Genomic DNA, 27,038 nt, shown 5'->3' with positions numbered 1-27,038 from the left:
TTGTTTGTTTTTACATAAAAGTTTGTATGTCTGTGAACATTTGCAGATTATTGGCTTAGCTCTCTATGCTGGCAAGTATGACAAAAAATTGGTCAGATTATTTAAAAATATTCTGAATTTGGGCTGTCAAGCGATTAAAAAAATTAATCATGCGATTAAACAACAATAGAATACCATTCATTTAAATATTTTTGGATGTCTTCTACAGAATACAAAGTGTATAGTGCTCACTTTATTTTTTATTACAAATATTTGCACTGTAAAAAGCAAAAGAAATGGTATTTTTCAATTCACCTCATACAAGTACTGTAGTGCAATCTCTTTATCGTGAAAGATGAATTTAGAAATGTAGATTTATGAACAAAAAATAACTGCATTGAAAAGTAAAACAATGTAAAACTTTAGAGCCTACAAGTCCACTCAGTCTTACTTCAGCCAATCACTCAGACAAACAAACTTGGTTACAATTTGCAGGAGATAATGCTGCCTGCTTCTTGTTTACAATGTCACCTGAAAGTGAGAACAGGCGCTTGCATGGCACTGTTGTAGCCAGCATCACAAGATATTTACGTGCCAGATGCACTAAAGATTCATATGTCCCTTCGTGCTTCAACCACCATTCCATAGGACGTGCATCCATGCTGATGATGGGTTCTGCTCGATAACGATCCAAAGCAGAGCGGACTGATGCATGTTCATGTTCATCATCTGAGTCAGATGCCACCAGCAGAAGGTTGATTTTCTTTTTTGGTGGTTTGGGTTCTGTAGTTTCCGCATCGGAGTGTTGCTCTTTTAAGGCTTCTGAAAGCATGCTCAACACCTTGTCCCTCTCAGATTTTGGAAGGTACTTCCGGTTCTTAAACCTTGGGTTGAGTGCTGTAGCTATTTTTAGAAATCTCCATTGGTATCTTCTTTGTGTTTTGTCAAATCTGCTCTGAAAGTGTTCTTAAAACAAACATGTGCTTGGTCATCATCCAAGATTGCTATACCATGAAATAAATGGCAGAATGCGGGTAAAACAGAGCCAAAGACATACAGTTCTCCCCCAAGGAGTTCAGTCACAAATTTAATTAATGCATTATTTTTTAATGAGCGTCATCAGCATGGAAGCATATCCTCTGGAATGGTGGCTGAAGCATGAAGGGGCATATGAATGTTTAGCATATCTGGCACACAAATACCTTGCAATGCCAGCTACAAAAGTGCCATACGAACACCTGTTCTCACTTTCAGGTGACACTGTGAATAAGAAGAGGGCAGCATTATCTCCTGTACATGTAAACAAATTTGTTTGTCTTAACGATTGGCTGAACAAGAAGTAGGACTGAGTGGACTTGTAGGGTCTAAACTTTTACATTGTTTTGTTTTTGAGAGCCATTATGTTACAGAAAAAAATCTACATTTGTAAGTTGCACTTTCATGATAAAGAGATTGCACTACAGTACTTGTATGAGGTGAATTGAAACATACTATTTCTTTTGTTTCAGTGCAAATATTTGTAATAAAATAATAATATAAAGTGAGCACTGTACACTTTGTATTCTGTGTTGTAATAGAAATCAATATATTTGAAAATGTAGAAAAACCTCTGAAAATATTTAATAAATTTCAATTGGTATTCTATTGTTTAACAGTGTGATTAATCACAATTAATTATTTTAATCACGATTAATTTTTTTGAGTTAATCGCATGAGTTAACTCCAATTAATTGACAGCCCTATTCTGAATATAAATATATTTAATGAGTCAGTATACATATTGAAAGAAAACCAGATCCAGTGTCTCAAAACTGAACGCTCGTTTGTCTCTGTCCTTTCTCTGTTGCTAACATATTTAATATTTATCCAGCTTTCATGGTGAGTCCATGTGTTAATTTTCCATCAGGTTGTATCACAGCTTATGGTGGGGAGCCTAAACAGATAATGGATAGGATAGGTGAGCAGCTAATACACAGTTAATTTAACAAGTATAAATAAGTAGGACATGTAAAATATGCTCAAGTTACTCCTCAAGTGTGGCTGTGGAAGTTTCTGACGGGCATCATGACAGTGACCCGAATGTGAAGAGGATGGGAACTTCGCAGATAATGCCCTCACTTAAGCAGGAAAAAAACCCATAGGGAAAGGATTAAAACACTAGAGATAATCTAAACCTTCACAGACATGCAGCTGTTACACGTGTGCCTACCTGCCAAGAGCACGTGTGGAGTTTCACTTCAGTGGATTGTAACTTTTTATTCCCGTCTTCCCCTTTAGTCTCTGTCAAAATAAGGAAAACCTATTGTTTTGCAAAACAAATTCAGTCCTGTTATCCTTTTGTTCCAATTGTATACATAGTCTTTCCTGATGGATGCACAGAGATATTACAAGAATTGTTATGCTGGAGATGAATCTTGCATGCTGTGTAGGGAATTGATTTCTAAGTGTAAGGTGAATCTGAAATAGGTTGAGCATGTTTTCTTCTGAGGAGTCTGGTGGCACGACTATCCCTCTGATACTTTTCTTCTTAGATTTATCAGGACATTTGGTATATAAGAAATACAATAATATCATTAGTTTGTCTACTAACCAATAGCAGAATCGGAGTACTATAATGGTTTCCAAATTACTTATGTATAGTTGCTAACAAAGATGAATTTGCATACTTGGATGAAAAATTAAACATAAGTCTTGCTAATTTTGGATCTCTTTATTTTTCCTTTTAAAAATTTAATTTGAAATTAATAAGTTGTTCATGCAGAGAAGCTGTTTTCTCGCAATATTCCTCTTCATCCTGCTTGAAAATCCATTGTGACATCAGTCATACCTTGAAACTGAAGTCATGATCTATCCCTTTTATTCACTTATCAACCAAAGGAATACAATGTCCTACTAGTTTATCCCATTGTGATCATTTGGAGGAGAACAGAGATGTTATTCATGAATACGTTTTTTGAAGGCCATAATTGTTTACACTTTGCTTAATGAACTTTCTTCTTTAGAATGTTTTTTCAATAAAATAAAGTAAATAATTATTCAGATAATAAAATGTTAATTGAGGTTAGTAAATATTAATTGGGGAAAATGAAATTTGTTTTGTTCCATGTTGACTAAAGGTAGTAAACACGAGTCACTGCTGTATTTGAAAGACCACTTTTTCTGGAATTTGATTCTTTATTGTTCCATTAGCTTTATAACTTTTGGTTTTTTAAATCAATTTAGTATCCCTATTTAGTATCTGTTAGTTCATCTGGCCTTCAATGAAACTATTTCTGACTGGATAGAGGCTTTCACTGAGGTCATTTTTAAAGATTTCCATTACCAAATAGAAGTTGCTTTAAATGTTGTGGCTTGTACTCTTTACTTTGTTGACCAAGCCTTTGTTTTAACTCCAGTGAGGTGTCTGATCTCCAGGCAAGGACATCAGAGTCTTACTCCCAATATTTCTTCTAGATATTTCTTTATGTAAAACCAGAGATAGCTGCAGTTGTACTATTGAGCCAGAACTACTGGATTTCATATTCATCCCTTCTTTCCCACCCCCATAGCCTTGACGAATGTATCTTTCTTTGATAATAGCTGAGTTGATGATTTGACTGGCCTGATCAATTCTCCCAAACCTGTAACCAGCAACTTCTCTCTGGGTATTCCAGTATTTCCCAATATTCTCTAATCTGATATCATGCAAGATAAATTGCAGAGATTTTGGTTAATTATATTTTTTCTTTTTTTCTGTGGCTTCTCACAAGCCTTTTATAATTAATTGTTCATTGACCATGTCCTTAGCGAGTGGAGACACTCAGTGCAAAAGTGCTTAGCACTCCTCCATAGTTCATGCTTTTGTGCTTTGTCTGAACTGTACCCTAGTATCTGAGATAGATATTGAAGAAGCTATTGCTTACCCAGTAGTCATCCTCCAGATCTCTGGACCCAGCCTGAACATAAACTATAGAATTTAGTTTTTAGGACAGAATTCAAGTGGATGGTTCAGGATCTTTGCAATAGGAGTCTCGAAACAGGTGGCGCTCCCTCTCTGCTCTTAATGTAATATACATACCCTGTATTTTGTCCAAACCTAGCCCCCCACTCCTGGACTTCTTGGATAATTCAAAGAACAACACAAATGCAAACCTAAACTTTCTGTCTATCATGGCTTTTCCTGAAAAGATCTCTCTGTCCTAGAAACTGAGTCACTCTGCCTAAAGAATCCCCCTCATATCCAGGGTGGAGTTAATAGTCACATCTGCCACAGTGAGTCAGCAGGAATTAATCAGCATCTTTATACAAGGTTCTCCTTCAAGTAGAGGCAGCCATGTATTCTATATGGGTACACGTCCCCCTCGCAGAGATAGAGAACTTTGCCTAGCAGAACCTGTAGGGTCAGTGCTCACGCTCTGCAGCTGCAACCCCTCCCCATGCCATATAAAGGTGCTGCCTCCCTGACTCCCTCAGTTCCTTCTCACCACCCATGGCCTTAGAGTCGGAGCTCTGTGTGGTGTCTTCACCTCACACTTTCATCTCAGTTTCTGAGAACTCTTCTTTGTATATAGGAGTAGTAATATCTTTAGGGTTAGGTAAGTGTTAGTTTAGTGTTAACTAGAGGAGTTGGCTGCCCTGTGCGATGCCCTCAGCAGGAGTCAAGCATTGTCCATTGTGGAGGGAGTCACCCCAACAGCGACTCCGGCACCAGGTGTTTGTTGTGCAAGGGACACATTAAAGAGAGGTGCTCCATCTGCAAGTCATTCACAGAGAGAACCCTGGTGGCAAGAGACTTGCCATTGAAGCAGCACCTTCTGGAACAGGCCATGAGGCATGCTTCAGCATGGAGGTCCTCCTCTGATCAGCAGTTGCCTTCGGACCTGGCAAGCAATGCCTCTCCACATTCAGGCTCTGGCGTTTCCCCCAAGAGGATAAGGGGTCGGTCACCCTCCTCTATTGTGGCAAGGAAAAGGTCCCATAGAATGAACCAGAACCATTCCAGGGCTTGCAGAGACTTCTCCTCCACTTCTAAGAGGAGTGATGACCAACACCATACTGCCTCTGGCATGTAGAATGGAGCAGGTCCGTCCAACCGCTGCCTGGTACCATGCCGAGAGCAGCAGGGGCCCATACCGTTGACTTTGGTTCTGGCCATGGGGTGTCTGTTGAGTCAGGTATCGACGATATCAGCAGCAGTGCCAACTATCTCCATGCCGAAGGCATACCTGGTAGCATCAGACCTGGTTTGCCGCTCAGTCCTGGACTCTCCACTGGTTCAGGAGTTCTCCGGTGCTATAGCATCTACCAAATCATCCTCCATTGTGCCCTTGGCACCTTCTGGCTGTGTTGCAGAGCATCGGCCCTGTAGCTCATGCCACCTGGGCCACAGACTATGGAGTCGAGGCCAGGCCCAGCATCGAAGGCCCCTTTGGAACTGTCGTTTTCTTGGTGGCAGATGCCATCTCAAATGCAGTACCGGCCTTGGCGCCGATGCCTCCCCAGTACCAAGTGGGAGTGTCTCTTATTCAGTGCCAATTCTCCACTGCTCTCCGACACCAGTGCCGCCTCCTTATTGTGCTTCAGATGACCCTAACTGGTTGTTGCCCCATTGGTGCTGGCTCCCCCTTTGTCACCACAGGAGGTCTGGGATTCTTCAAGATCCAGATCAGGATCGTCCTCACCTCCTCACCAGATAAGTGCCAGGGATCGCCCTCAGATCACTATCAGTATTGAGATTGGCATCTGTCCTGCAGTAGGAACAGAGGTTCTTGGCCCAGGGCCTACTATATACCAATTCTTATTTGTATGCCCAGTGGCCTCCTTGGAAATCCTGGGATGCTCCTTGGTCTCTGAGGTCCCGCTCTTCTATTTCCTCCAGAGGAAGATCACCAGTCCCGTCAGTGACTCCTGTGACCACTGAATCTGTTCCTTCCGACCAGATCCTGTGGTACAAGAGCAGGATCCATTGTTGATGCTGCAAACTACCTTGTCCTCCCCAGGTGTGCTGGAATCGTCCTCTCCGTTGGTGATCAGAACCTCCTGCCACCTTGGGTATCCAGGCAGAATTCCTCCAGGAGAATATGCATAAACTTCTGGATGTTTTCCAACCATCAGCTCCAGGGATAGTTGGCCTACCAATAAATGAGGCTCTCCTGGACCTGCAAAGGCTCTCTGAAATACCCCAGCTTCATTGCCCTCTATGGCAAAACATTCGGAGAAACTATACTTCATTTCCACATGAGGGTTTGAGATTTTCTATTCCTGCCTAGCCCCCAACTCCCTGGTGGTGACAGCAGCAAATGACAGAGCTCAGCAGGGCAGGTATAAATCTATACACAAAGACAAAGAGTCAAAGAGGATGGACTTGATGGGGAGAAAGATTTATACCTCCTCTTCCCTGGAGAAGTGCATTGCAAACCAGCAGGCATTGCTCTCCAGATATGACTTTGTTAACAGGGTGGCCAGGTCTGAGTTCATGAACAAGTTCCACCCTCCGTCTCCTCTGCACTGGAGTCTGCACTTCTGATGTTTGGTGCAAAGGAACTGAAGGCTGTGTCTCCCTGATCGCCTATATGGCCAGGGGAGGGGCTATGGCTGCAGGGCATGAGGGCCAGGCAAAGTTTTCTGGCTCCGGTGAGGCAAACCCACATAAAATACATGTCTTCATCACATCTCAAAGAACGACAGTTACAGTCAGGTAACATTTTTTTTTTCCAGCAGCTTCTACCATGCTGAACCAATGGAAACCTTGCCATCCCATTACAAAGCCTCTCCAAGCTCTCAATATTGATCTAGAAGTACATGGTCTGTAGGTTCTGCTTTCTGTGGTTGGGCACATAAGAAGTGAACATGCTGACCCTCTCCAGTTGTCTAGACCCAAGTGGCTAGACAGGTGGTTTTGTAGAGACAGACTTGAAGAGTGGATTGAGTTTTCTCTCTAGCAACAGACTACAATAAAATAACAAGTTTAAGGAACAGGCACTTTTTCAATCTTCTGTGAACTTTCTGCTTTTATCTAACCTCTTCTTGCATAAAGTCAGTTGTACTTGAACATTTTCAGAAGTCTCTGACTCAAAGAACTTCCGGGTTCATATTTTACTTAGGAGACAATATTGGCAAAAACATGGACGGAAATGTCAAAGTGACAAACAAGGAGAGAACAAAGAAAGGAGGAGTTAGGACAGAATTTCTAATGAAAAAAATTGTTACAGCACACTGGGTGCCTTTTAAAAACATAAGGTTATTGTAGTGTTTGTGGTAGTTTCCTACTCTTAAGTATAAGGGATAACTTAAATATGTTAAATGGTCAGTTATTAAGGATGCCAATATACATATACATTTGCTGTCTATAGGGCATCCACAGATGACACTGTAACTTTTTTGGATAGTTCTTCTACCAGTAATAACACAATTTCCTGTTCAGTTAACTTTTGGGGGCTGGGGGTGAAAATTGCATCTCACTTGGAAATAAGTTGGGAAAATTAACTTTTGTGAACTTTAAAAAATAGTATGAGAGGTTTATCAAGCCTCATACTTGTCAGCCTTTGCAGTTCCTACCAACCCTGCAGGAATTCTCATGGGTCTAATAGATGGAGGCTAATATATATTTCATTCATTGTTATTTACCTACATTGAAAACATTTGCTTGTTTACCCTTCTTCACTTTTGCCAAATTCTAGAATTTACAGAGTAGAAATAAAGGCTGTTCATAAAGAATAAAGGTTCCATATCGTAAGTATTAAAATGAAAATAATAGGAGACAGGTACAGCATAACACCTGGCTGACAGAGGTATGCCAGGAAACAAGATATCTGACTCATATATGAAAATATGTTGCTCATTGCAATACATTAATAAAACATTCTTCTCTGGCTATCAGAAAAGAGAGTGGTGGGGGGTAGTCAATCAAGTTTAACTCAGTAGAGGCATTTTTACAAGTTCCCGCTCTAATGCTGACCCTGGGGACAAGAAGAACATAAGAAGACACCATGTTTCACGGTCTCTCTCTTGTTAAATTAGTTACAGGAATCTATTTTTCAAGATTCTCATACAACTTCCTGATGTAGAAAGTGAACTAGTGAAATGTTTGTTCAGGATTTTGGCAAGCTTCATTTGCTTTCTCAGACCATGTCAAAGTTTTCCTCCACTGAATTTATATCTTGACTGCAGTCTTATCTTTACCTTTCACCTCTTCAACAACAACAAAAATCATACCTTTTAGTAACTTAATTGGACTCTGAAATGGTATCTGTTCAGGAGATAGATCCTCTTTTATACTGAAAGAGAACACATTTCTCCAAAAATATCACATTTTAAAGACATGGTGTGATTTGTTGGAATACCTGCAATATAGCTACTAAGCATGTCCCCCCCATCAATCTAGTGCTATTGAAGTTGTTGACCCCTTCAGTCTTCCTAGCTATGTTACGTTATGTTTTAGAACAGAGTTATAATTTTCATAGCTCTTGGGACATTTTTCCTTTAATATTTATAAATGTGAAAAAGATAAGATCACTTAATTTGAGGCAGGCCGTACAAATATAATGATTTACTAGCAGAAAAAATATGAATTCCAAATATTAATAATAACTATACTACCCAACTTTCGACAGTTCCACCAAGGAGCCTTTTTGTTCACAAGAACTACTAAGTGAACTCTGGTATATATCATCTCTAATAAATATTTTCCCCTATGATACACTACATACAGGGCTGGCTCCAGGGTTTTGGCCTCCCCAAGCAGCCAAAAAAAAAAAAAAAAAAACCCGCCCCCCCGCCCCGCCGCGGGGGTGAGGGACCGTCCGCTGAATTGCCGCCGAATAGCTGGACCTGCCGCCCCTCTCCGGAGTGGCCGCTCCAAGCACCTGCTTGCCAAGCTGGTGCCTGGAGCCGGCCCTGACTACGTAAGACTCTGGGGATATCAGAGGTTTATAGAAAATAAACTGTTTAAGAAAGGACAGCCCAACAGCTATGCAGTCCATTTGATGAGAGATTCTTTCTGCAAGGATGCAAAGGATTTAATTTCTCTACATCAATCTCTACAGAGCTCCAAGCAATAAAGAACACGTGGTCAAGTATTCCGCATCATTCTTATTTTGAAAAATGAAAGACAACATCATCATTTAATTATACAAACATACAAGGAAGAATGAAATTCAGAATCTAGAGCACATCATCTCTGATTCTCCTAGAGATTCCAAGACCTGACAACAGATGGGTGTTCTGCAACTTTCCCTTTTAAAACCTCTGATCTGTTCATTCTTGTCCAGGAGGTGGTGGACTAGAGGGCCTTCCTGTAGCTGTGAGACTTCTAAGAAGAACTGGATTAGGTGTGAGTTGTGGAGGAAGCAGCTGCTCTCATGGATGTGCAAGGCTGCTATAGGAACGAAATGGGGAATTGCTGTTGTACCAGCATCTTGCCAGTTAACTGAGGCCATGGGAAGCAGAGGAGGGAACAGGAAAAAGATGGTGTGCTGGAGAGAGAGGGTGATACTTGATATTGCCAGTGGATCTCATCACACTGAGCATGCGACCAGATCACTGAGTTTTACAGGTGGAAAATTTTTCCTCCTAATTTTTAAGATCAGTCTGATTTTTTTTATTGTCATTTTTTGTGGGCTGTCCATAAACTTACAGATGTTTGACACCCCAGAATGATTGAGACATTGACACATTACATAAAATAGTATAAGCCAACCGGTGGATAATAGACTATGGTTTCAGTCTCAAGAAGTTATAAGAACTGTCTTTAAGAACTACTTTTTATCTCCCTGTTGATTTCCAGAATTCTCAACTTCCTGAAAAAGTTCACACTGATAATCACATAATGAAGTCATACTAAGTATAACTGATTGGCCGGGAAGACACTGGTTTCCAGAGCAGAAAAAATAATATAGTAATTAAAGGGTTCATTCTTTTTCTTTTGAAAGAAAGTGTTCCCTTTCCAGACAGTCTCTCTAGTAATTCAACTTTTTTCTTTCTCTGACAGATATAGCTGATGAGGGACACTTCTTATTTAATAAAAAAGTTTGTTTGATACAGTAATTTAAGAAAATTCAAGTCAACCAGAAAAAAAAACATAATTTATTACAGTAAATGGAAACTATTTTCAATTTTCTCTTAAAGTAGCCACTACCAAAATGCCTTTTTATTTGCAATAAATATTCACTCACAAATGCCATCATTCTGGGTTTCAATAATTTGAGCATGTGCAACAGCAGTAAGGTGAGTGAGCATCAAATAACATCATATTTCATGGAAGAATTCAAGAACCGTAGTCGTTAAAGAATAGCATTAGTCCTCTTTCTGAGTTCTAAAGGCCCTTACAAGTTTTCCTTTGGGGCTTTATGAGTATTCCCATTGTGGAAAACAAGACATTAAAAGAACTTCATGAATCCTTTTAAATTCTCTCTTCAAAGAGCTATAAAATAATTCTGTAGATCTTGGATGAGACCTTATCTTTCTGCATATGATAGATAATTTTATTTTGAATTAAACTTCTGATGAGCTAGGTGAAAATAAGTCTGCTTATAGCTAAGCGTTTCATTTCGTACTCACTCGATAAGGGCAAAATCCTGTAGCCTAAGGACTGAAAGATTTGAACCAGAAGGAACAGAAAGTGCTCACATTGTGCCATATCTGAACTGGTGATTTTAGGTGTTTGTAGAATCAGGCCCTTGGAAAATGTTCCTCTGTGGCAAATATTTGAGGCAGAATCCTAGTTATCATATAAAAGAAGCATGATTGCTTAACCACTGTACCTTATAAATTATCTAAAATGGATGATATACTTAAGAAAAAAGGAATGAGCTCATAGAATAGGATCTTTTTCTAAAATACATTAATTTACTGAGAGGAAAAATAAGCTGTTAGTAACTGTCTATCAATTGTCTCCTCTTCCTTTCAGTTGTTGTGGTGATTATACTTGCCCTAGATTTTTTTTACACTTGGATTATTTCCATATCTTGTGACTTTCCATTGACTGGTTTGACTAAAAATAAAGCACCAAACTAGGTCTTCCTTGAGATGGGGCTGATGAAATATTCATGTAACCTAATGCATCTCAAGTTGTACTGCTGCGATCAGAAGTGTTAGTGAAATAGTCATTTTCTGAATGACACACTTGAGTAAATGTTTAAGACTGAATTAATTACAGGTGATGGAATAAATGACACTTCCTTTTCTTACTTGACAATATATGCATAAAAGTTGTTTATTAAACATTCACTAAAATTAAGTTCATGAGTCTTTGACTCCTTTCTCCTTGTTCTCATCCTCCTGTTCCCATCCTACTAAGTTAGGCTTGCATTGACTCTAGTGTATTACAGGGCTAGACCAGTGTCTTGCAATTAAAAGATCATATTGTTGATGGAAAGATAAGAATGTGAATTTTGGCAAACAGAAGTGCAGGCCACAGCTGTGAGAGTGAGGTGACAAGTTGTCGCATACATACAGTGATTAAGATTTGCTTCTTTTAATACTGGCTATTAAGGTTTGTTTGCTAAGCTAAAAACTAAACTAAAATTATGCAGTGATAACTCACTTATTTTAAAATTTTAAAATAAAAAAGGAAAAGATCAGAAGTCCCTGCAAAGCACCGCCTGTTGACATGGCTAACCACATGGCATGCAGTGACTATTGATTAGTATGCAAAACTTTTTCATTTCACTGAATGTCATCCTTCCCTTTATGGTGGTCTGTTTGTTTCATCCACCATTGCACCTTGTCACCATAAATCCAAGACAGTAAGATCTTTAGAATAGGGAATCCATTTTTATTTCACATTTGCACAGCAGCTAGCACAGTGAAGTCCTGATCCCTAGGTACTACTATGATATAAATAAAAACAGAGTTAAATAATCCTACAGATGTGTTCTAATAGACTCATTCTAGGTTTTGTAATAGATTATTTTTTATATAAAAATATTGTTGATGCACACGAGTGTTGTATAGGCCCAACAGAGAGAGAAAATATAGGTGTTATCAGAACCACCTCAGGTTTGTTGTCTATTCTGGTTTTATTTAGAATATGGACACTAATTGCACAGGTTCTATGAGTTGAGATGCATCTATTTCCCTGTGATAGTCTGTTTTCTGCTGAGTGAACATTGCAAGTGAATCTCTAGGAAAAATTGTTTTGTTCAGTGAACATGATCATTTTTGCTGCATGTGCAATATTTCATCAAAGCATGTCAAATTTGTTACCGATTATCTGATTATTTAAATTCATAGTTTAAGGCCAGGAGGGACAGTTAGATCCATCTAGTCTGATCTCCTGCAATCACATTTCACTCAGTTACCTCTGTACTGAGCCCAGTAACTTGTGTTTGACTAAAGCATATCTTTCAGAAAGGCATCCAGTCTTGATTTCAAGACATCAGGAGATGGAGAATCCACCATTTCCCTTGGTAGTTTGTTCCAATGGTTAATCACTCTCACCGTTTAAAAAACGTCATGCCGTATTTCTAATTTCAGTTTGTGTAGCTTCAGCTTCCAGTATTGGTTCTTGTTATGTCTTTCTTCATTAGATTAAAGAGCCCGTCTGTACCTTGTATTTTCTCCTCGTGAGGGTAATTATATACTGCAGTGGTTCCCAAACTGGGGTTCGCGAAATGTTACAGTGGGTTCTTGGGAAAAAATTCCCTAATGGCGGACAGAGCTGTCCCTAGGGACCCTGGGCAGCACGGGGCCGGAGCCCCTGGACTTCCAAGAGCTAAGCAAATCAAAGCAAGTGCATCTAGCACACTGAGGAGATTTAAACTTCAAGACTCCTTATAAGAAATGGGAAGGGAGGTGGATATTTTTTGCTGTTTTTAAAATTAAATAGCTAGTATTGTTTTAAAAATTATTATGAAGAACAAATTTAAGCTTTGTTGTAACATGCACTGTTTGCCTGGACTGCTCAAGACCTGAATGCTTGTGTAGGAGGAACTCTTTGAGTTGGCTTCTTAAATACCTTATTCAAAGTGATACAAGCTATGAAAGTGAGATCTTGGAAGAGTGTTGCCATTTTCATAATGTAATAAAAATACTGTAATGATAAATAATAATTAGTGTGTAATAAGCATGTCATAAAAACAAATTTTATATTTCCAAGATCACTGCTTTTATAATTTATACTCAGGTAAAAGAGAAAATCCCTGGAAATATTCATTTTTAGGAGGGGGTCCGCGAGACTTGACATTTTAGTGAAAGGGGTTCACAGGTTGTTAAAGTTTGGGCACCACTGATACACTGTAATCAAATCACCTCTGACTCTTCTTTTTGACAAGCTTAGCAGATTGAGCGCTTTAAGTTTCTCACTGTAAGGCATTTTCTCCAGCCCTCAAATCATTCTTTATGGCTCTTTTTTGCACCCTCTCCAATTTTCAACATCCTTTTAAAAAAGTGGACACCAGAACTGGACACAGCATTCCAGTATCAATCTCACCAATGCCATATACAAAGGTAAAATCCCCTCCTGCTTATACTCATTACTCCTTGAGTATTTTTTTAAACCAGACTTCTAGTTTAGGAACCACTTCATTCCTCCCCTGCCTTCCCCCTTCCCCCCCCCCAATTCTGATGTAATGGCATAAAGGGTCAGTAATGGGGAAAGACCTAATGTTTTACTGTACAAGATTTCACTATCTATTGCTATGGCTTCCAATAAAAACTACAGCTTCTGGTTATCCTGAATTGGCACAGATCATATAACACGTTCCCACTGGCTTGGAAGAGAAGTGTAGCCACTACTGTAATATTGTCCCCCTTTTTATATCTGCTTCAGATATGACTTCCACAGTTTACTCCATTATTTTATACTCTTCTGTATAACGTTGAGATTTAAACTCTTTGTAATAGGGCCGTGGGGCTCATGCATGCAGCAATGTGTGCCTGCTACAGTCCTTGGGCCTTTAAAGCTGGGAGCTGTAGGTGCCTGCTCTTAGTCGTGTTCTGTACAAGAAATCAGTTGAAGGTTTCCTACCTCTTAAGTAGGGGAGCAGACAGAAGCGACCCAGAGCCAGAGAAGGGCCCGGGAGGGGGCTTTGTGTACCTGTTAGGCAGAAGGCCTGAGCAGGGGGACAACAGTAGGGAGCAGGAGCTGGCCTGTAGGGAAGTCTCAGCTGAGGTGAGCTATGGAGCCTGGGAAGGAGAACAGTGAACAGTTACCAAGAAGGGTTGCTAAAAGGAAAGGGTGTGTCTTCTCCCCTCCCAGTTGGCAGAAGTAGGGAAAGCCTCAGGTGATTAGTGGTTTTGAGTTTATTGGCCCTTGTGTTGTATCTTCTGTAATTTAAATAAAGCCAATGCTGTGGAGAGGGTCTTGGACTAGATTATTGTGAGATCTTTCTTCTACCTTCCCAGCTGGTGAGTTTCCCAGTTGGTTTAGGCTCTTGCTAATTTTTAACCGAGGTTGTATTTAAGAATCCTAGATTACCTACTGAATTAGACTAATTGTAGCTCCTCTTCTGTAAAGAACTTTAACAAATACATGTACATTGCCTTAAGATGTTCTCAATCCCAGTAACTAAGTGTTATGACTAATGATGGTTGATCCCTTTGAATGTGAGTCTCGGATACCACAGGATGGGTGCAGTATCAAAATTTGGATGGATATTTTTCTTAAATATTTTATATAGTTGCACAAATATTTATTAAGATTCTAGAATCAAATATTTTGAAATACAGTTGTATATTGTACTTTCTAAATTTAAAATACAAATCCGATTGTGAGGATAAAATTCTCTACACCTGGCTTCAGAAGTATTCTGTGAATTGTGGGGAGAAAATTCTCCTAAATATCCTGGGCCAGATCTTCAGCAAGTATAAATCCACATAGCTCTATTGACTTCACTGACACCCATTTACATTAGTTGAGGATCTGGTGCTACATTATTTGTCTATGTCCTTTTTACATTTTTCAAAATTATTATTTATTTGTATTAGAGCATCTGTGAGCCCTAGTCATGGACCAGGACCACTTTGTGTTAGGCGCTGTACAAACAGAGAACAAAAAGACAGTTCCTGCCCAAAGAGCTTACATTCCTGCACAATTATTAATATTTCTGCATCTTTAACATTTGTTTTCATTGAAAATTCTCATTGCCTACATTAAAAGGTAGCCATTGACTTAACGAATTACTTAACGAATAAAAGTTTCCTTTCATATCCTGTATATATACTTCACATCCTGTACATATATTTTTGTACTAGTGCCAGGGACTGTGTTTAAAAATTGTGCTACCTGTTTTATAGGTCTGCTCCTGCTCTTTGTAGTCAGGACTTTTGGCCTTGATTCAGCAATTCACTATTTATGTATGAAGCAGTGACTTCACTTGGGCTCTGTGTGGATGCAGTGAATTGCAGGTTCAGAGTTTGGTTTGTGATTTGACTTTTATTATGTCTTCAATCCTCAAATTAAGAGGTCTTTTAAAAATATACACTTACTGATAATTTCTGGAAAAGTGTTAACACACTTGTCCTAAGGCTAAAATTTTCAAAACTCAAATTTGGTGGTTTTGCTTTTGTAAATTATGGGGTTGGCTCTCAATTGTGGCGGGAAATGCAAGAGAGAGACTTAAAATTATGGTAGTAATAATTTAATATGTAGCTGCCAGATACAGATGACACATGAAAGCTCTCTGTACTAAAAATGTAAGACACATTCATGACTCTTCCTAATAAGGTGGTTTTACAAGTTCAGTGTCTTTCTTGATGTATCTACTTTACAAAAGCAGAAGGAAAACAGACATTTTTAACATACACTTTTCAAGAGCAGGAAAATATTTTGTGAGAGCCCTTCTGCAGGGAACGAGACATTGTGTTGAAGATTTCTATCATTTCTTTCAGAATCTCTAGGTTCCTACTATTCAGGGTTTTATTTTCCAAAAGACTCCACTGTTTTGCTATGTCTCACTGCATAATTAGTTTGAGTCGTTTATATTTTTCACTGTGTAATTTAGCTTGCTAATTATCTGGATGTTTTTATGTGTAATTAAATTTATTTATAAAATCTTAGGTTTAATAAAAGTCTTATAGGGTACATTTTTCCAAAAATGCTAACAGTATAAGAAAGTTCATCTATTTGCGTGGGCAAAAAGCCCGTTTATTGGAGTATTCAGAAAACTTGACCATATAAAACCCCAGCATGTGTGCACACATTCAGCAGCTACATTTTCAGAGGAGCTGCTGTGTTCCACTGGTCTCAACAGTGCTCTCTAGAACAGTTATAACTGTCCACTTGCCAGTCCCTCTATGCCAAGCAACTTTTGGGGAAATCCTAACAGGCACAAGCAGTAACTAGCAGTTGATGTCTTAACTATAGCCTCACTAGGATGTAATTATACATTTAAAAGGTCACTATACACACTTACCTACCAGCTCGGAAATACAAGAGCCATGCTGAGTAAAAGAGCAATCTTTGTAAATTGCTCTATGCATCTGCAGTGATAAGATATTGCTATAGCTTTACATACATACATTACTCCTGGGGGGAGTCTGCGTGACTGCGCACCCGCACAACCCCACCCCCGAATTCCTGTGCTGCTGTGCAGAAAACAGCAGGGAAGCCGCGCCAGGGGCGAGAGGGAATGTGTGCAGTTTGAGGGGGGATTGCTCCCTCCAAACAGAGGTGGGGCATGAGGGGGCACATGGGGTTACATGCCCCTACCCCCCCTCATTTCTGCAAGCGCAGCGCTGCCCAGCTGAAGGAGGCTGTGTCTGGGCTCCTCTGCCTCTACATCTGAACACCACTTCCTGGGTCCTAGTGCCAGTCATGCTCCCTTCTGTGTGCTTGGAGCCTTCCTGTTTTCTGTGCAACAGTGAGTGCCCTTGGTGGGGCTGGGTAAGGGAAGGGGGGTGAAGGGTTGAGGGGAAGAGTCAGTGGGGAAGGAAGGAGGGGTGGAACAGGGCAGGCGGAGGAGAATGTGGGAGTGTGGGGGGATGGGGAAGAAAAGGGGATAGGGGAATCAATGGGGTGAAGTGTCATCCTGGCATGCAGCATCCCCTCGGCAGCAGCTGGGGGCCATTAAGCAGGCCCATCGAACCCTCACCCTGACAAGCCCTACCCCCCTAAATCTGGACCCCTCTGACGAGCCCCCCACACCCAGACTCCCACCCCACTGATTCCCAACCAGCTGCACCTGGACCCTCACACCATCAAGACCCACTCCTCCAACACCTGGACGCCCCCAATGAGCCCCCAGATCCCCCTTGCTGAGTCCCAACCATCTTCACCTGGATCCCTTGCAGAGTCCCATTGCCCCTGCACCCGAACCCCCCAACGACCCCCTGTGCATCCAGATCTCCCAATGAGCTGCCCGCACCCAGATTGCCCCACACAGAAACGTCTCACCCCACACCTGGATCCCCCCACACTAAGCTCTTCCACACTTGGATCCTGCTAGGCTAAGCCTGGCCACCCACACCTGGTGCAGAGGGGCAAGACCCCAGGGTGTTTCTGGGGCAGGCCCAGCTCTTACACTGTGTCAGGGTCAGGTGCAGCCTCACTGCTGAGTCCCTGTATTGGGGGCTTTAGGATGATCTCCCACCTCAGTGCAGCCAGTGGCCTGTGCTCCCCATGCTGTGCTCGAACCACATTTATTTATTGACAAATAAAATATGCAGAATTTTAAAATATTGTGTGCAGAATTTTTAATTTTTGGTGCAGAATTTTTAATGTTTTGGCGCAGAATTCCCTCAGGAGTAATACATACATATATGAAGGGGAGAGAATAAATATAATGGCAGTGTAACTTGTTTGGGGATCCCCAACTATTTGTCCGCTGTATTTATTCATTACAAGTAGAAGTCCTGCCCTTGCTCTGGTAGTTCTGTAAATCACTAGCAGAGGGGAGACCCAAGAGCAGCAGCACCTGCCTGAAGTTCATAGGCTGCTTCCTATTCCAGCTGTAATACCCTCTCAAGCATCCGACGGCCGTGGAGAAGGCGGCAAAAAACACTACTGCAAGCTAAAATAAATGGAAAATGTGATTGGGAGTAAGTGGAACAGGCGGAAGAACTGAGCTAAAGTGGGAAGCTGACAGATGGTAGAGCTGCTTCTGCTCTTCTCCCAGCAGCCCTTTGATCTGCCCCTGAGAGAGAACCTCTGTATTGCTAATCCCAAATGTTCAAAATCATAAATCAGGCCCCAAAAAGTCATGAGTGCTTTAATAATAATAATAATAATATAAAAATAATAAATTTGGGATTCCTTTTGTTTGATTTCTGGTTTTTGAGCTTTCAGGCTACATTTGGTTTGTGTTTTTAACCTTTTCTCCACAACTGTGAGGACTAGAAACTTACTTTTTTCTAATGGAAACTGAGATTCTTCTGCAGCCACATGTATCTAGGGGCTCAGGCATTAATTAAAATGTAAAATACCTTCATGAGACCCTCAATAAAAATCACAAGAGTTGGCAACATGGGAACCTCCACTGGCTCTTCTTCCCAACCCCATGAGAAAAGGATACTGGCCACCTCCCAAGTGTATGGGGGGAAAGGACAGCAGGGGTTCTCTCCCAGATGCTGGAAGAGGTGCAGAAGTGGCTACCATAACTGCTGCAGTCTCTCCAGGGATAACAGAAAGGAGGGAGATCGGTGGTTGCACAGCTTCATTGCTAGCTGGACATCCCCTTCCCCACCTCAGCCCAGTTGCTCTTGACCCTCCTACACCACTTCAGGTTTTCTATTCTGTTGGTGAAGCCATAGTACTTGGCCCTCCATTACCAGATGCAGGCTGCCAGATATCCCCCAGGATCAGACAGCTGATGCCATTGGAAGCAGCAGTAGCAGCTGCTTGTCTTCAGGCATATGCTGCTGCCTTCGGTACTTCTGCTGCTAGCCCCTCACCCTGCTCCCAAAGCATGACACTAGGTGGTGGAGTGGGTTGGGTGGGGCTTCTGGATGCAGAAGAAAAGGGAAACAAAGGGCAAACTTACTACTGCTTGTTATTAAAGTGATCAAGAATGGTCACTTACACAGCATGACCCTCCTTTTTTCAAGTGATTTTAAGAAAAAAAATAAAAATAATAAAGAGTAGAGCAGCACTTGTAATATGACCTAGTTTGGCCTACCTCTTATATCATATTTTATTTAAAAAAAAACACAAACTTTTATATAGTGATTTTTTTTATGAATTAGGGAAATAGGAAAACCTGTGTCGTGAGTTTATATGAACCTGAAGTAGATATCCACTTTTCCATTAACAGAGGTGGTTGCCTTGTTGACCCTTTTAGCTGGGTCAGAGTCTAGAGTGCCTCTCAGCCATGGAAGCACTTATGGGCTAATAATAAATCCTTTTGTGACATCTAAACATAATTTGCATAAGTATTGCTTTATACAAAATAAAAACTAACTTTGGTAGAATATATGAAATTATTTTTGCCTCAGATTGAAATTAGCAGGACTGTAAATATGTGATAATTTCAATGAGGGAGATTTCCAATCTCAATTAATCATGTTGCAAAATCCTACAGTGCAAGAAGAGTATGTTAGAACCTGCCTTAAAATTAATTCCAAGTGAGTGAGACTTGGTAAGTCAGTGTAATGTGATGGGTTTGAAGTTACTAAATCATTAGCGCCTTTAATTTCAAACTGTTGCATGGGGTTTTAGCTAAGAAACTCATGTTTAAATTAAGGGGGGGTTGTCATGGCAAAATCCCCAAATGCTTTGGAAACTGGCTTTTTCTTTTCTGGAAGAAAAAAAAAACCCCAAAGCCCACATAATATGGGTGTCATACAAATAAAGCAAAATTTGAATTTAGCTCCTCCAAACAATGATTCACACAGGGTTTGTTGGTGATTAGGGCTAAGGCTAAGCTTGCCAACAGTGTCCCAGCATTCATCCACCCCACAGATAGTGTGTGGTAAATAGTGTTTGTGGTACTACAGCGTACCAAGGAGCTCCTGCGAGGTCTTTATCTTTTTTGCATGCTGGATGCTCGTGATTCTGCAGTCTACTGGACCTGGCTGCCACCAAGGGAAAAAACACAGACAAACCCAAGCCTGTGTGGGCACCAATGAGAATTCATTCTGACCATAGATAGTATACATTAATGCACATATTTATGTAAACTTCTGTTCTGTAAGTTCTACATAAAAATTACCATCAACTGTAGAGAAGCCACTACAATTTGGATCACCAATTCACACAAAATGGTTCCTAGATGTATCTCACAGTCACCATTTTCAATCTCATACTTTACACCACATATTTATACACACTAGTGCAGAAATACTTACAAAATAAATTATGAAAACCACCCAGCCCTGTATTATTGTCCGAAGACATGAATGTAGAACCATTTAAATGTGGTCAGAGTGAAGTCCAACATTGGTTAGTTGGGATACTGGTGGAGATACATGGACTGTGACTGGTGGAAGGGAGGTAGCTAAGGAAAACGGATCGAATGTAAGATCTATCTACCTAACCAGCTTCCATACTCTGGAGGATTGATTTTATAAAGGTTGTTTAGGTTATAGTAAGGGTCCAAGTGCAGTACTGTAGCACTGTCACTTCGAATAAGGAGCCCTGTTGAATACACATTTTGAAGTTGCAGTTTAACCATAGACTGTAAAAGGAAAAGCACAGTAGCACATAACCATAGCTGAAATCTGTCATAATACAAAGGGCTTCAAAACAATTTACATGTCAGTAGAAGAGGATGACAGAACAGAACGGACAAATGTTTTAAACTTGGATGCTTAAAATTAGGCACATGTATCCTGATTAGGCATCTACATAAAATTAGCTTTTACATAAAAGTAGCCTGATTTTCAGAGGTTCTGAACGCACACACCTCCCACTGGAGCAGGCTGAGTAAAGCTCACATACTCTTTATCATAGTCCTTCAGTCTTAAAGGGGTTTCTCTTGCAATTACAGAAGCTATCCTGTAAGTAAACCAACATATAAATGGTTCAGAGTCATTACTGTGCTGCCTGAGGGAGGCAGTTTCTAGCACCTCCTTGCTGCAGGAGGAGGGTTACCCTTTGAGTTTATAAACACACATTTCCCCAGAAGAATCCTGCTTACATTCCTAGGCAAACTGCATTTAAAGAAAAGCCCCGTTTTGGCCTATATCCAAGCACTCTTTTTTACCAGTCTTCTCATTGGTTCATACAGAACACCTGTCCCTTCCCTATTGACGGACTGCCAGCAATGGCACAATGCTAGCACATCTGTGCCTGGACTAAATCCACTTTAGCACTGCAACTTCTAACTGGGACTTCCTGCCCTCTGGTTTTCTAAAGAAAGTGAATAGTGGGTTCACATGAGGAGGAAGGAAGTGTTGGGAGCTGCTAAAAAGTGACCTTATATTGTAGTCTTATATTGTAAACAGTACCTATGTTTCCTTCACCTTGGCAGGTGGTATCAGATATCTGGTGGTCCAAATACAAGTTTCCTTTGCTTACATATTAACAGATCTTGTGCTCCTTTTATTTTCTCTTTCAAGTCTTGATCGCCTTGTGTACTTGATAAATTTTATCTTGTCTCTTTTGCTCACTGTAAGCTCCAGTTTCAGAATTGAGACTTTTGTCTTCTTTTTCTGCCCTCCTAGAAAAATGTCTGTTTTCTCAAGATGGTTCCCTTTTATAATTTTTTGCAGCTGGGTGTGTCTCGTTTCTGATTACATGAGGGATGTCCTTACTCCCATTTCCCCTGGACATTGCTGAAGTCAAGAAAGGGATCATTCTTTAGCGTCTGCCAGAATGTACGCTTACAATTACTGGCAAAATTCTTAGGCATCCTGGGGAATGCTAGGTGTCCGATTATTCTGGTATATGCTGTTTCTTGCACTTGCTATTTCTCTGACACTAAATGTTTTTTCCTGTTTACATTTTTTTTTTAAGATAAATGCCTTAAAAATCCCAGGTCATATTGACATTTTATTTGATATCCCACATGATCTTTTTTCTTTGTCTTATAGGGTATGTCTGCACAATAGCTGGAAGGTATAATTCTCAACTTCGGTAGACATAAATGCACTAGTTCTGCTCAATTTCAGTGGGCTAAACATAGCAGTGCAGCCATGGAGGCTAGGGCTAGCAGCCCGAGTACATGCCTGGGGGTTTGGTGGTGTTTACTGTTTTTTTTAATCCAAGCTTCTCCTTTACTACAGAAGAACTTTGCTAACAAATTATTTTATTTCGTCTAATAATACTTTAATGTGGTCCAGTGATTAGGCTACTGGACTGGAGAGTCTGAGAATGTAGATTGCAAATTGGCTTCTTCCACTGGCCTGCTTTGTGACCTTGGGCCCATCCCTTCTTCTCTGTCTCCATTTTCCCACCTGTTAAATGGAGATGATACTTTCCTCTGTAAATTGATTTGAGATTTATGGATAAAAAGCTCTTTATATGAAAGCCATGTCCTTTATCTTAGGTTTTATTGCTTTGTTAATTTTGCTAGGAGTGTATTTAAAAATCTGTTCACCTTAAAATAATGTGAGACAAAAATTCCTTAGTGTATTACAAAAAACTCCTCCGGTTTTTCTTTTTAAAGGGAGAAAAAGTTAAACATCCTCTTTACTTTTCACTGTACTGTTTAAGTTTTATGTTTCTCTCAGCCTGGACGATGAAAAGAGTAGTCAAAAATTTTTGTTTTACCACATAGTTTCTATAAGTCATTTTATCACATGCTCAGGTTCTTATGCTGCACAAGCATAATACTGCAATGTGTTGGTTACAAACGCTGCAGGAGGAAATATACTTTTGTTTTATAAAAGGTTTCCATTGGAAGCTTTAAAAGAAATTAATTAAAACAGTTCTGTTGGTCTTTAGCTTTTGTTAAAGCTTATTTTTACAAAAGTTAAATTTTGGTTCAAACTCTTCCTGACAATACTTCTTAAAGCTCTGAATTAAACACTCCTGTTCTTATCGAACACAAATTCCTCTTTTTTTCCCACTTATCTTGTATTTTCATGGTGGACTGCAAGGTGACGTCCTAGATGATGTACACCCATTCTCCAAATTTAGCTTTCTTTTTGATGAAGTCTCCCCATCCTTTCTGCTCAGAGACAGAGAAGGACCTTCTTGCATATAAGATAGAGAATGGAAAAATTAGAGAGGCTGTCTGAAGATTTGCTTAATGTGTGAAAAATCCTGTGTGGCGATTGGCTGCATAAGCCTGATTGGCAGGTTGTGGGGATTGGGGGACACCATCTGTTCTGGATTAATGAGCATGATACATAACAAATCTGTTCATGAAAATGAGTAAACTTAAAGAATTAGAAGCATCAAATATGAAATTTAACTGGGGTATATGAAGTGAGAAAATAGGAAAAGGATTTCCACGACCATAGGGGATAACTAAAACCTTGACCTAAAAAATATACATCCGATAAAGTGTGTGTAATCATCAGGAATATTAGCTAGAGCTAAAAAGTGCCATTGTTCTATGCACAAACCTTTCATCTCTGAAGAGCTCCATTCAAAACTAAATTAGGTCATAAATATTTTGGCAATTTCAGATTAGTATCAAAAGGATATCGCATTAGAAAACCACCACAAAATATAGCATAATTCAATATACTGAATAGTAGTCTCTGCTGAAGTAGACATTGCCCAGGAGTAGGACAGTTACTGCACCTCAGGAATGAGGCGTGTAAAAATGCCTGCCTATATTTTAAATCACTCACTGAGCATGTAATTCTCGCAAAGTTTGTTTTATTTAAAGTCATCAGTTAGCCAAGGATCAGCCCAATTTACTAAGCCAGAGGTTGTTATACAAACCAAAAAGAGAAATCTGTTCAAAGATGTAAATGTAGTGCTGAAAAATGAAGGCATTATGACTGCAACCCACAATGCTAAATAGGAGGGAAAGTTGGGAGGAAGGAAAATAAACTGATCACAAAGAGATAAGAGGAAAGGAATAGGGGAGGAAAGTAGAGTGGAAGAGTTGTTCAGTTGCCTGTTTTTAGATCATGGACACAGTAAATCAGTGAATTGTGGTTAAAAACAAAAATAAAAGAAAGGGGGACCAGATCTGTCTCTGGTCCAACAATGGATAAATTACTATCCAAGGTACCATGCCATTTAACTAGTTCTTCTGAGATGAAATAAGGTAAATAAGCTGAATAGAAAATATTCGCAGTCTTCTTTCCTTTTAATACTAATTTGTTTTCCCTCATTTAATCCCTTCCTGCTATACACACATTACCACTTCTAGAAAAATGCAACAGAAATAAACAGATGCAAAGTAATTAGTAATACTGAGCAAGATTTTTTTCAAGTTTTTCATAGCGTGGACTATGTCTTATTGAACAGAGAGACTTTTCTGCAGACACTGCTTCTCTCACTTGCGCTCATCTCACATCTCTATGGCAACTAAAGCAATTGCTTACCTGAAAAAGCAATAGTAAGCCAATGCAACCTTAATTTGGCCCCCTCATGTGTCTGCATTATAATGCAGTCTTTAATTACCATGATCACCTGCTATTTTTTCCACAGGACACCTGCTTCATTCATTGCGCAGTTTGGACAGTGCTTACTGAATGAGCTGCTATTCTATATATTTTTATCTTCATAGTTCCATGTGTGGCCCCACGCCTTATTTACTGCACACTATTCAAACCCTGCTCTGAATACAGAATTACTCACTTCCTCATGAGCTTTTTTTATAGTGGTTATTGCTATAGTATCTGAGTGCTTCACAAACAATTAATTTATCTTCATAGTACCTCTGTGAGGTGAGGGGGTAGTATTATCTCCAATTTACAGATGAGGAAATGAGGCAGAGAGATTAAAAGCCAAAAGTTTCCACTAATTTTGGGTGCCCAATTTGAGAAACCTAGAACCTGATTTTCCCCAGTATTTAGCATTATATAGCACTATATGTTCAAAGCACACCTCCCAGTGACTTCATTTGCAGCTGTGAGTGCTCAGCTCTTCTGTAAATCAGCCCCCAGAGTTCTCATGTTTGGCACCCAGAAAATGAGGAACACACTATTAGTGGCCAGCTGTGAACATTTTAGTTTAAATGATTTGCCCAGTATCACATGGAAACTCTGTGGCTGATGCAAGGACAAAACCTTAATCATAAGACCATCCTCTCTCTTCCTGCAGTCCCTTGTCTCATTGATTACACACCTCCAACTTCTGTGACAAATGAGGCAGGGTCCTACAGACAGCAGCTTAATTCACTACATGACATCGATTCATTCCCTGAGGACCATGCATTCTGTGAAAAAAGTAGGATGTGGTTATGTAATTAAAGACCTTAATGTTCTATTAATGTAGTTTATTTAAATGTAATTTCCTACTTTAAAAAAACTCTATCATGTGGAATCATACTGACTCTCAACTTGGGTCATCAACAGGGTTCGGACCTATATATCGACCTGATAGGCCTCTCCCACTTAAGTTAACAGAGTAACTGCTAGCAGAAGTAGACTATTATTTTTTATGTGGACCAGGCACTAGACAGGGATGAGATACTTTGCCAGTGGTCTTCACAGCCCTGTATTGGATTATTCTCACTTTAGACAGAATCTTCAGAGAATTTACCTCCAAACTCTAACAGCTGTCCACTGAGCATGTGTGAACTGTGAATTTTCAGAGGTTTTAATGTGGGCAAATGTGGTTGAATATTCACAGGGTCAGCAAAAGGCATATACACCTCTACCCCGATATAATGCTGTCCTCGGGAGCCAAAAAATCTTACCACTGTATATGTGAAACCGCGTTATATCGAACTTGCTTTGATCCGCCGGAGTGCACAGCCCTGCCCCCCAAGAGCGCTGCTTTACCGCGTTATATCCGATTCGTGTTATATCGGGTCGCGTTATATCGGGGTAGAGGTGTATCTCCCTGGCACTAGGGCAAGCCCTTGCCAAATGTCAAGCCCTTGCTCCAAAACATGGGGGTGATAGAGGTTCTCAATCCAATGGCTGTAATAAATTTTTCAATATGAGCAAAACAACATATTTCCCCAATGTCGTTTTTTTAATGACTGAACCATTTTAGCTGAAACTTTCAAATAAAATTCAGCTTGAGGCAGATACCCAGCATGGAAAATTTCAGTCTGAACCGTTTCGTTTGGCAAAGCTATAAGCAGCTGAACAACAGTGTCTGTCATCTCTGGTTATAATAATAATAAAGAGAATTAATCATACATAATAATGAAAAACCTTAAGTTATCAGGTTTTTTTCTATTTCACTATTATGGTTCCTTACCAAGATACTTAATTCTCTTTTTTTATTTAGAATTAGCCTGTGCCTCCAGCCTGTCATCTAATAATGTCATAACTCAATGTTTTTGTTGTCACCACCCTAATAGAATTTTTTTGTTATACACACTAATTTGTGCTATTCACAGAAGGCTGCAGACGATGGTGATGCCTTAAAGAAGTTTCTGGGTAGATGTAAACATACTGCTAATCAATGATTGGTGGTAATAAAGAATGAATCATCATATAATGGTTCAAATGGACTTGTGATCAAATGTAATCATTGTAAAAGTTATTAGTGTGTCAAGGTCTCTTTGAAGAGGTTTTAGATTTCAGAGCCTTAGTATTAAAATAAAGGAGTCTTGTTAATGCTTAGAATGCATTCTAAAATGTATTTGTTTAATAAAATCATTTTATTTTACTAAAATGAAATCAGAGAGAAGTAATATCATACCTGCCAAAAGGCCTTATTGGTTTAATGGATTAAATGGTAACGTTTCACTTTAAGCCCAGCCAGTCTTGATTAAGCACTTACATTTATTGTTCTTTCCTCCTTATTCCACATCACAACATGAGCCACGATGATTATTGTAGCTTTCATTTAGGAGAGTGTTCTGTGTACCTGAAACTCTAGAAAATTGTCCTGCTGTAGTGAAAAGGCAGAAGGTTATGGCAAACTGCCTTTCAACCCATAAATCTGTACATCATATGTGCACATTTAATTTTTGACATTTTATTTTAATGTATTGTAGGATTGCATTGATGCAGGCTGGTGGGAAGGAGAACTCAATGGCAGGCGTGGAGTGTTTCCAGATAACTTTGTCAAGCTTCTTCCCTCTGATTTTGAAAAAGAGGTAAGTGTAATTATTTCCCTCTGGTTTGCTCTATCATATAGGATAAAATTTGAGATGAAATTCTGCTCTGGATTTCTATGA

At 39.8% G+C, this 27,038-nt stretch overlaps 1 protein-coding gene across 5 annotated transcripts in view; it reads left to right on the top strand.

The window, feature by feature from the left end:
• Nucleotides 1-27,038, top strand: part of LOC112108242 (SH3 domain-containing kinase-binding protein 1) — a 379,159-nt gene that overhangs the window by 302,806 nt on the left and 49,315 nt on the right. For all 5 annotated transcript variants that reach the window (XM_026648747.2, XM_026648750.1, XM_029910794.1 and 2 more), the window contains one exon: nucleotides 26,856-26,957. In XM_026648747.2, the coding sequence (XP_026504532.1) occupies nucleotides 26,856-26,957 (102 nt within the window). The remainder of the gene's footprint in view (nucleotides 1-26,855; nucleotides 26,958-27,038) is intronic.

The sequence above is a fragment of the Terrapene carolina genome, unplaced genomic scaffold (assembly GCF_002925995.2).
Source record: "Terrapene carolina triunguis isolate 2854851 unplaced genomic scaffold, T_m_triunguis-2.0 Scaffold22, whole genome shotgun sequence".
In the NCBI taxonomy this organism is placed as follows: Eukaryota; Metazoa; Chordata; order Testudines; family Emydidae; genus Terrapene; species Terrapene triunguis.
This window is presented reverse-complemented; position numbering and strand designations above follow the sequence as displayed.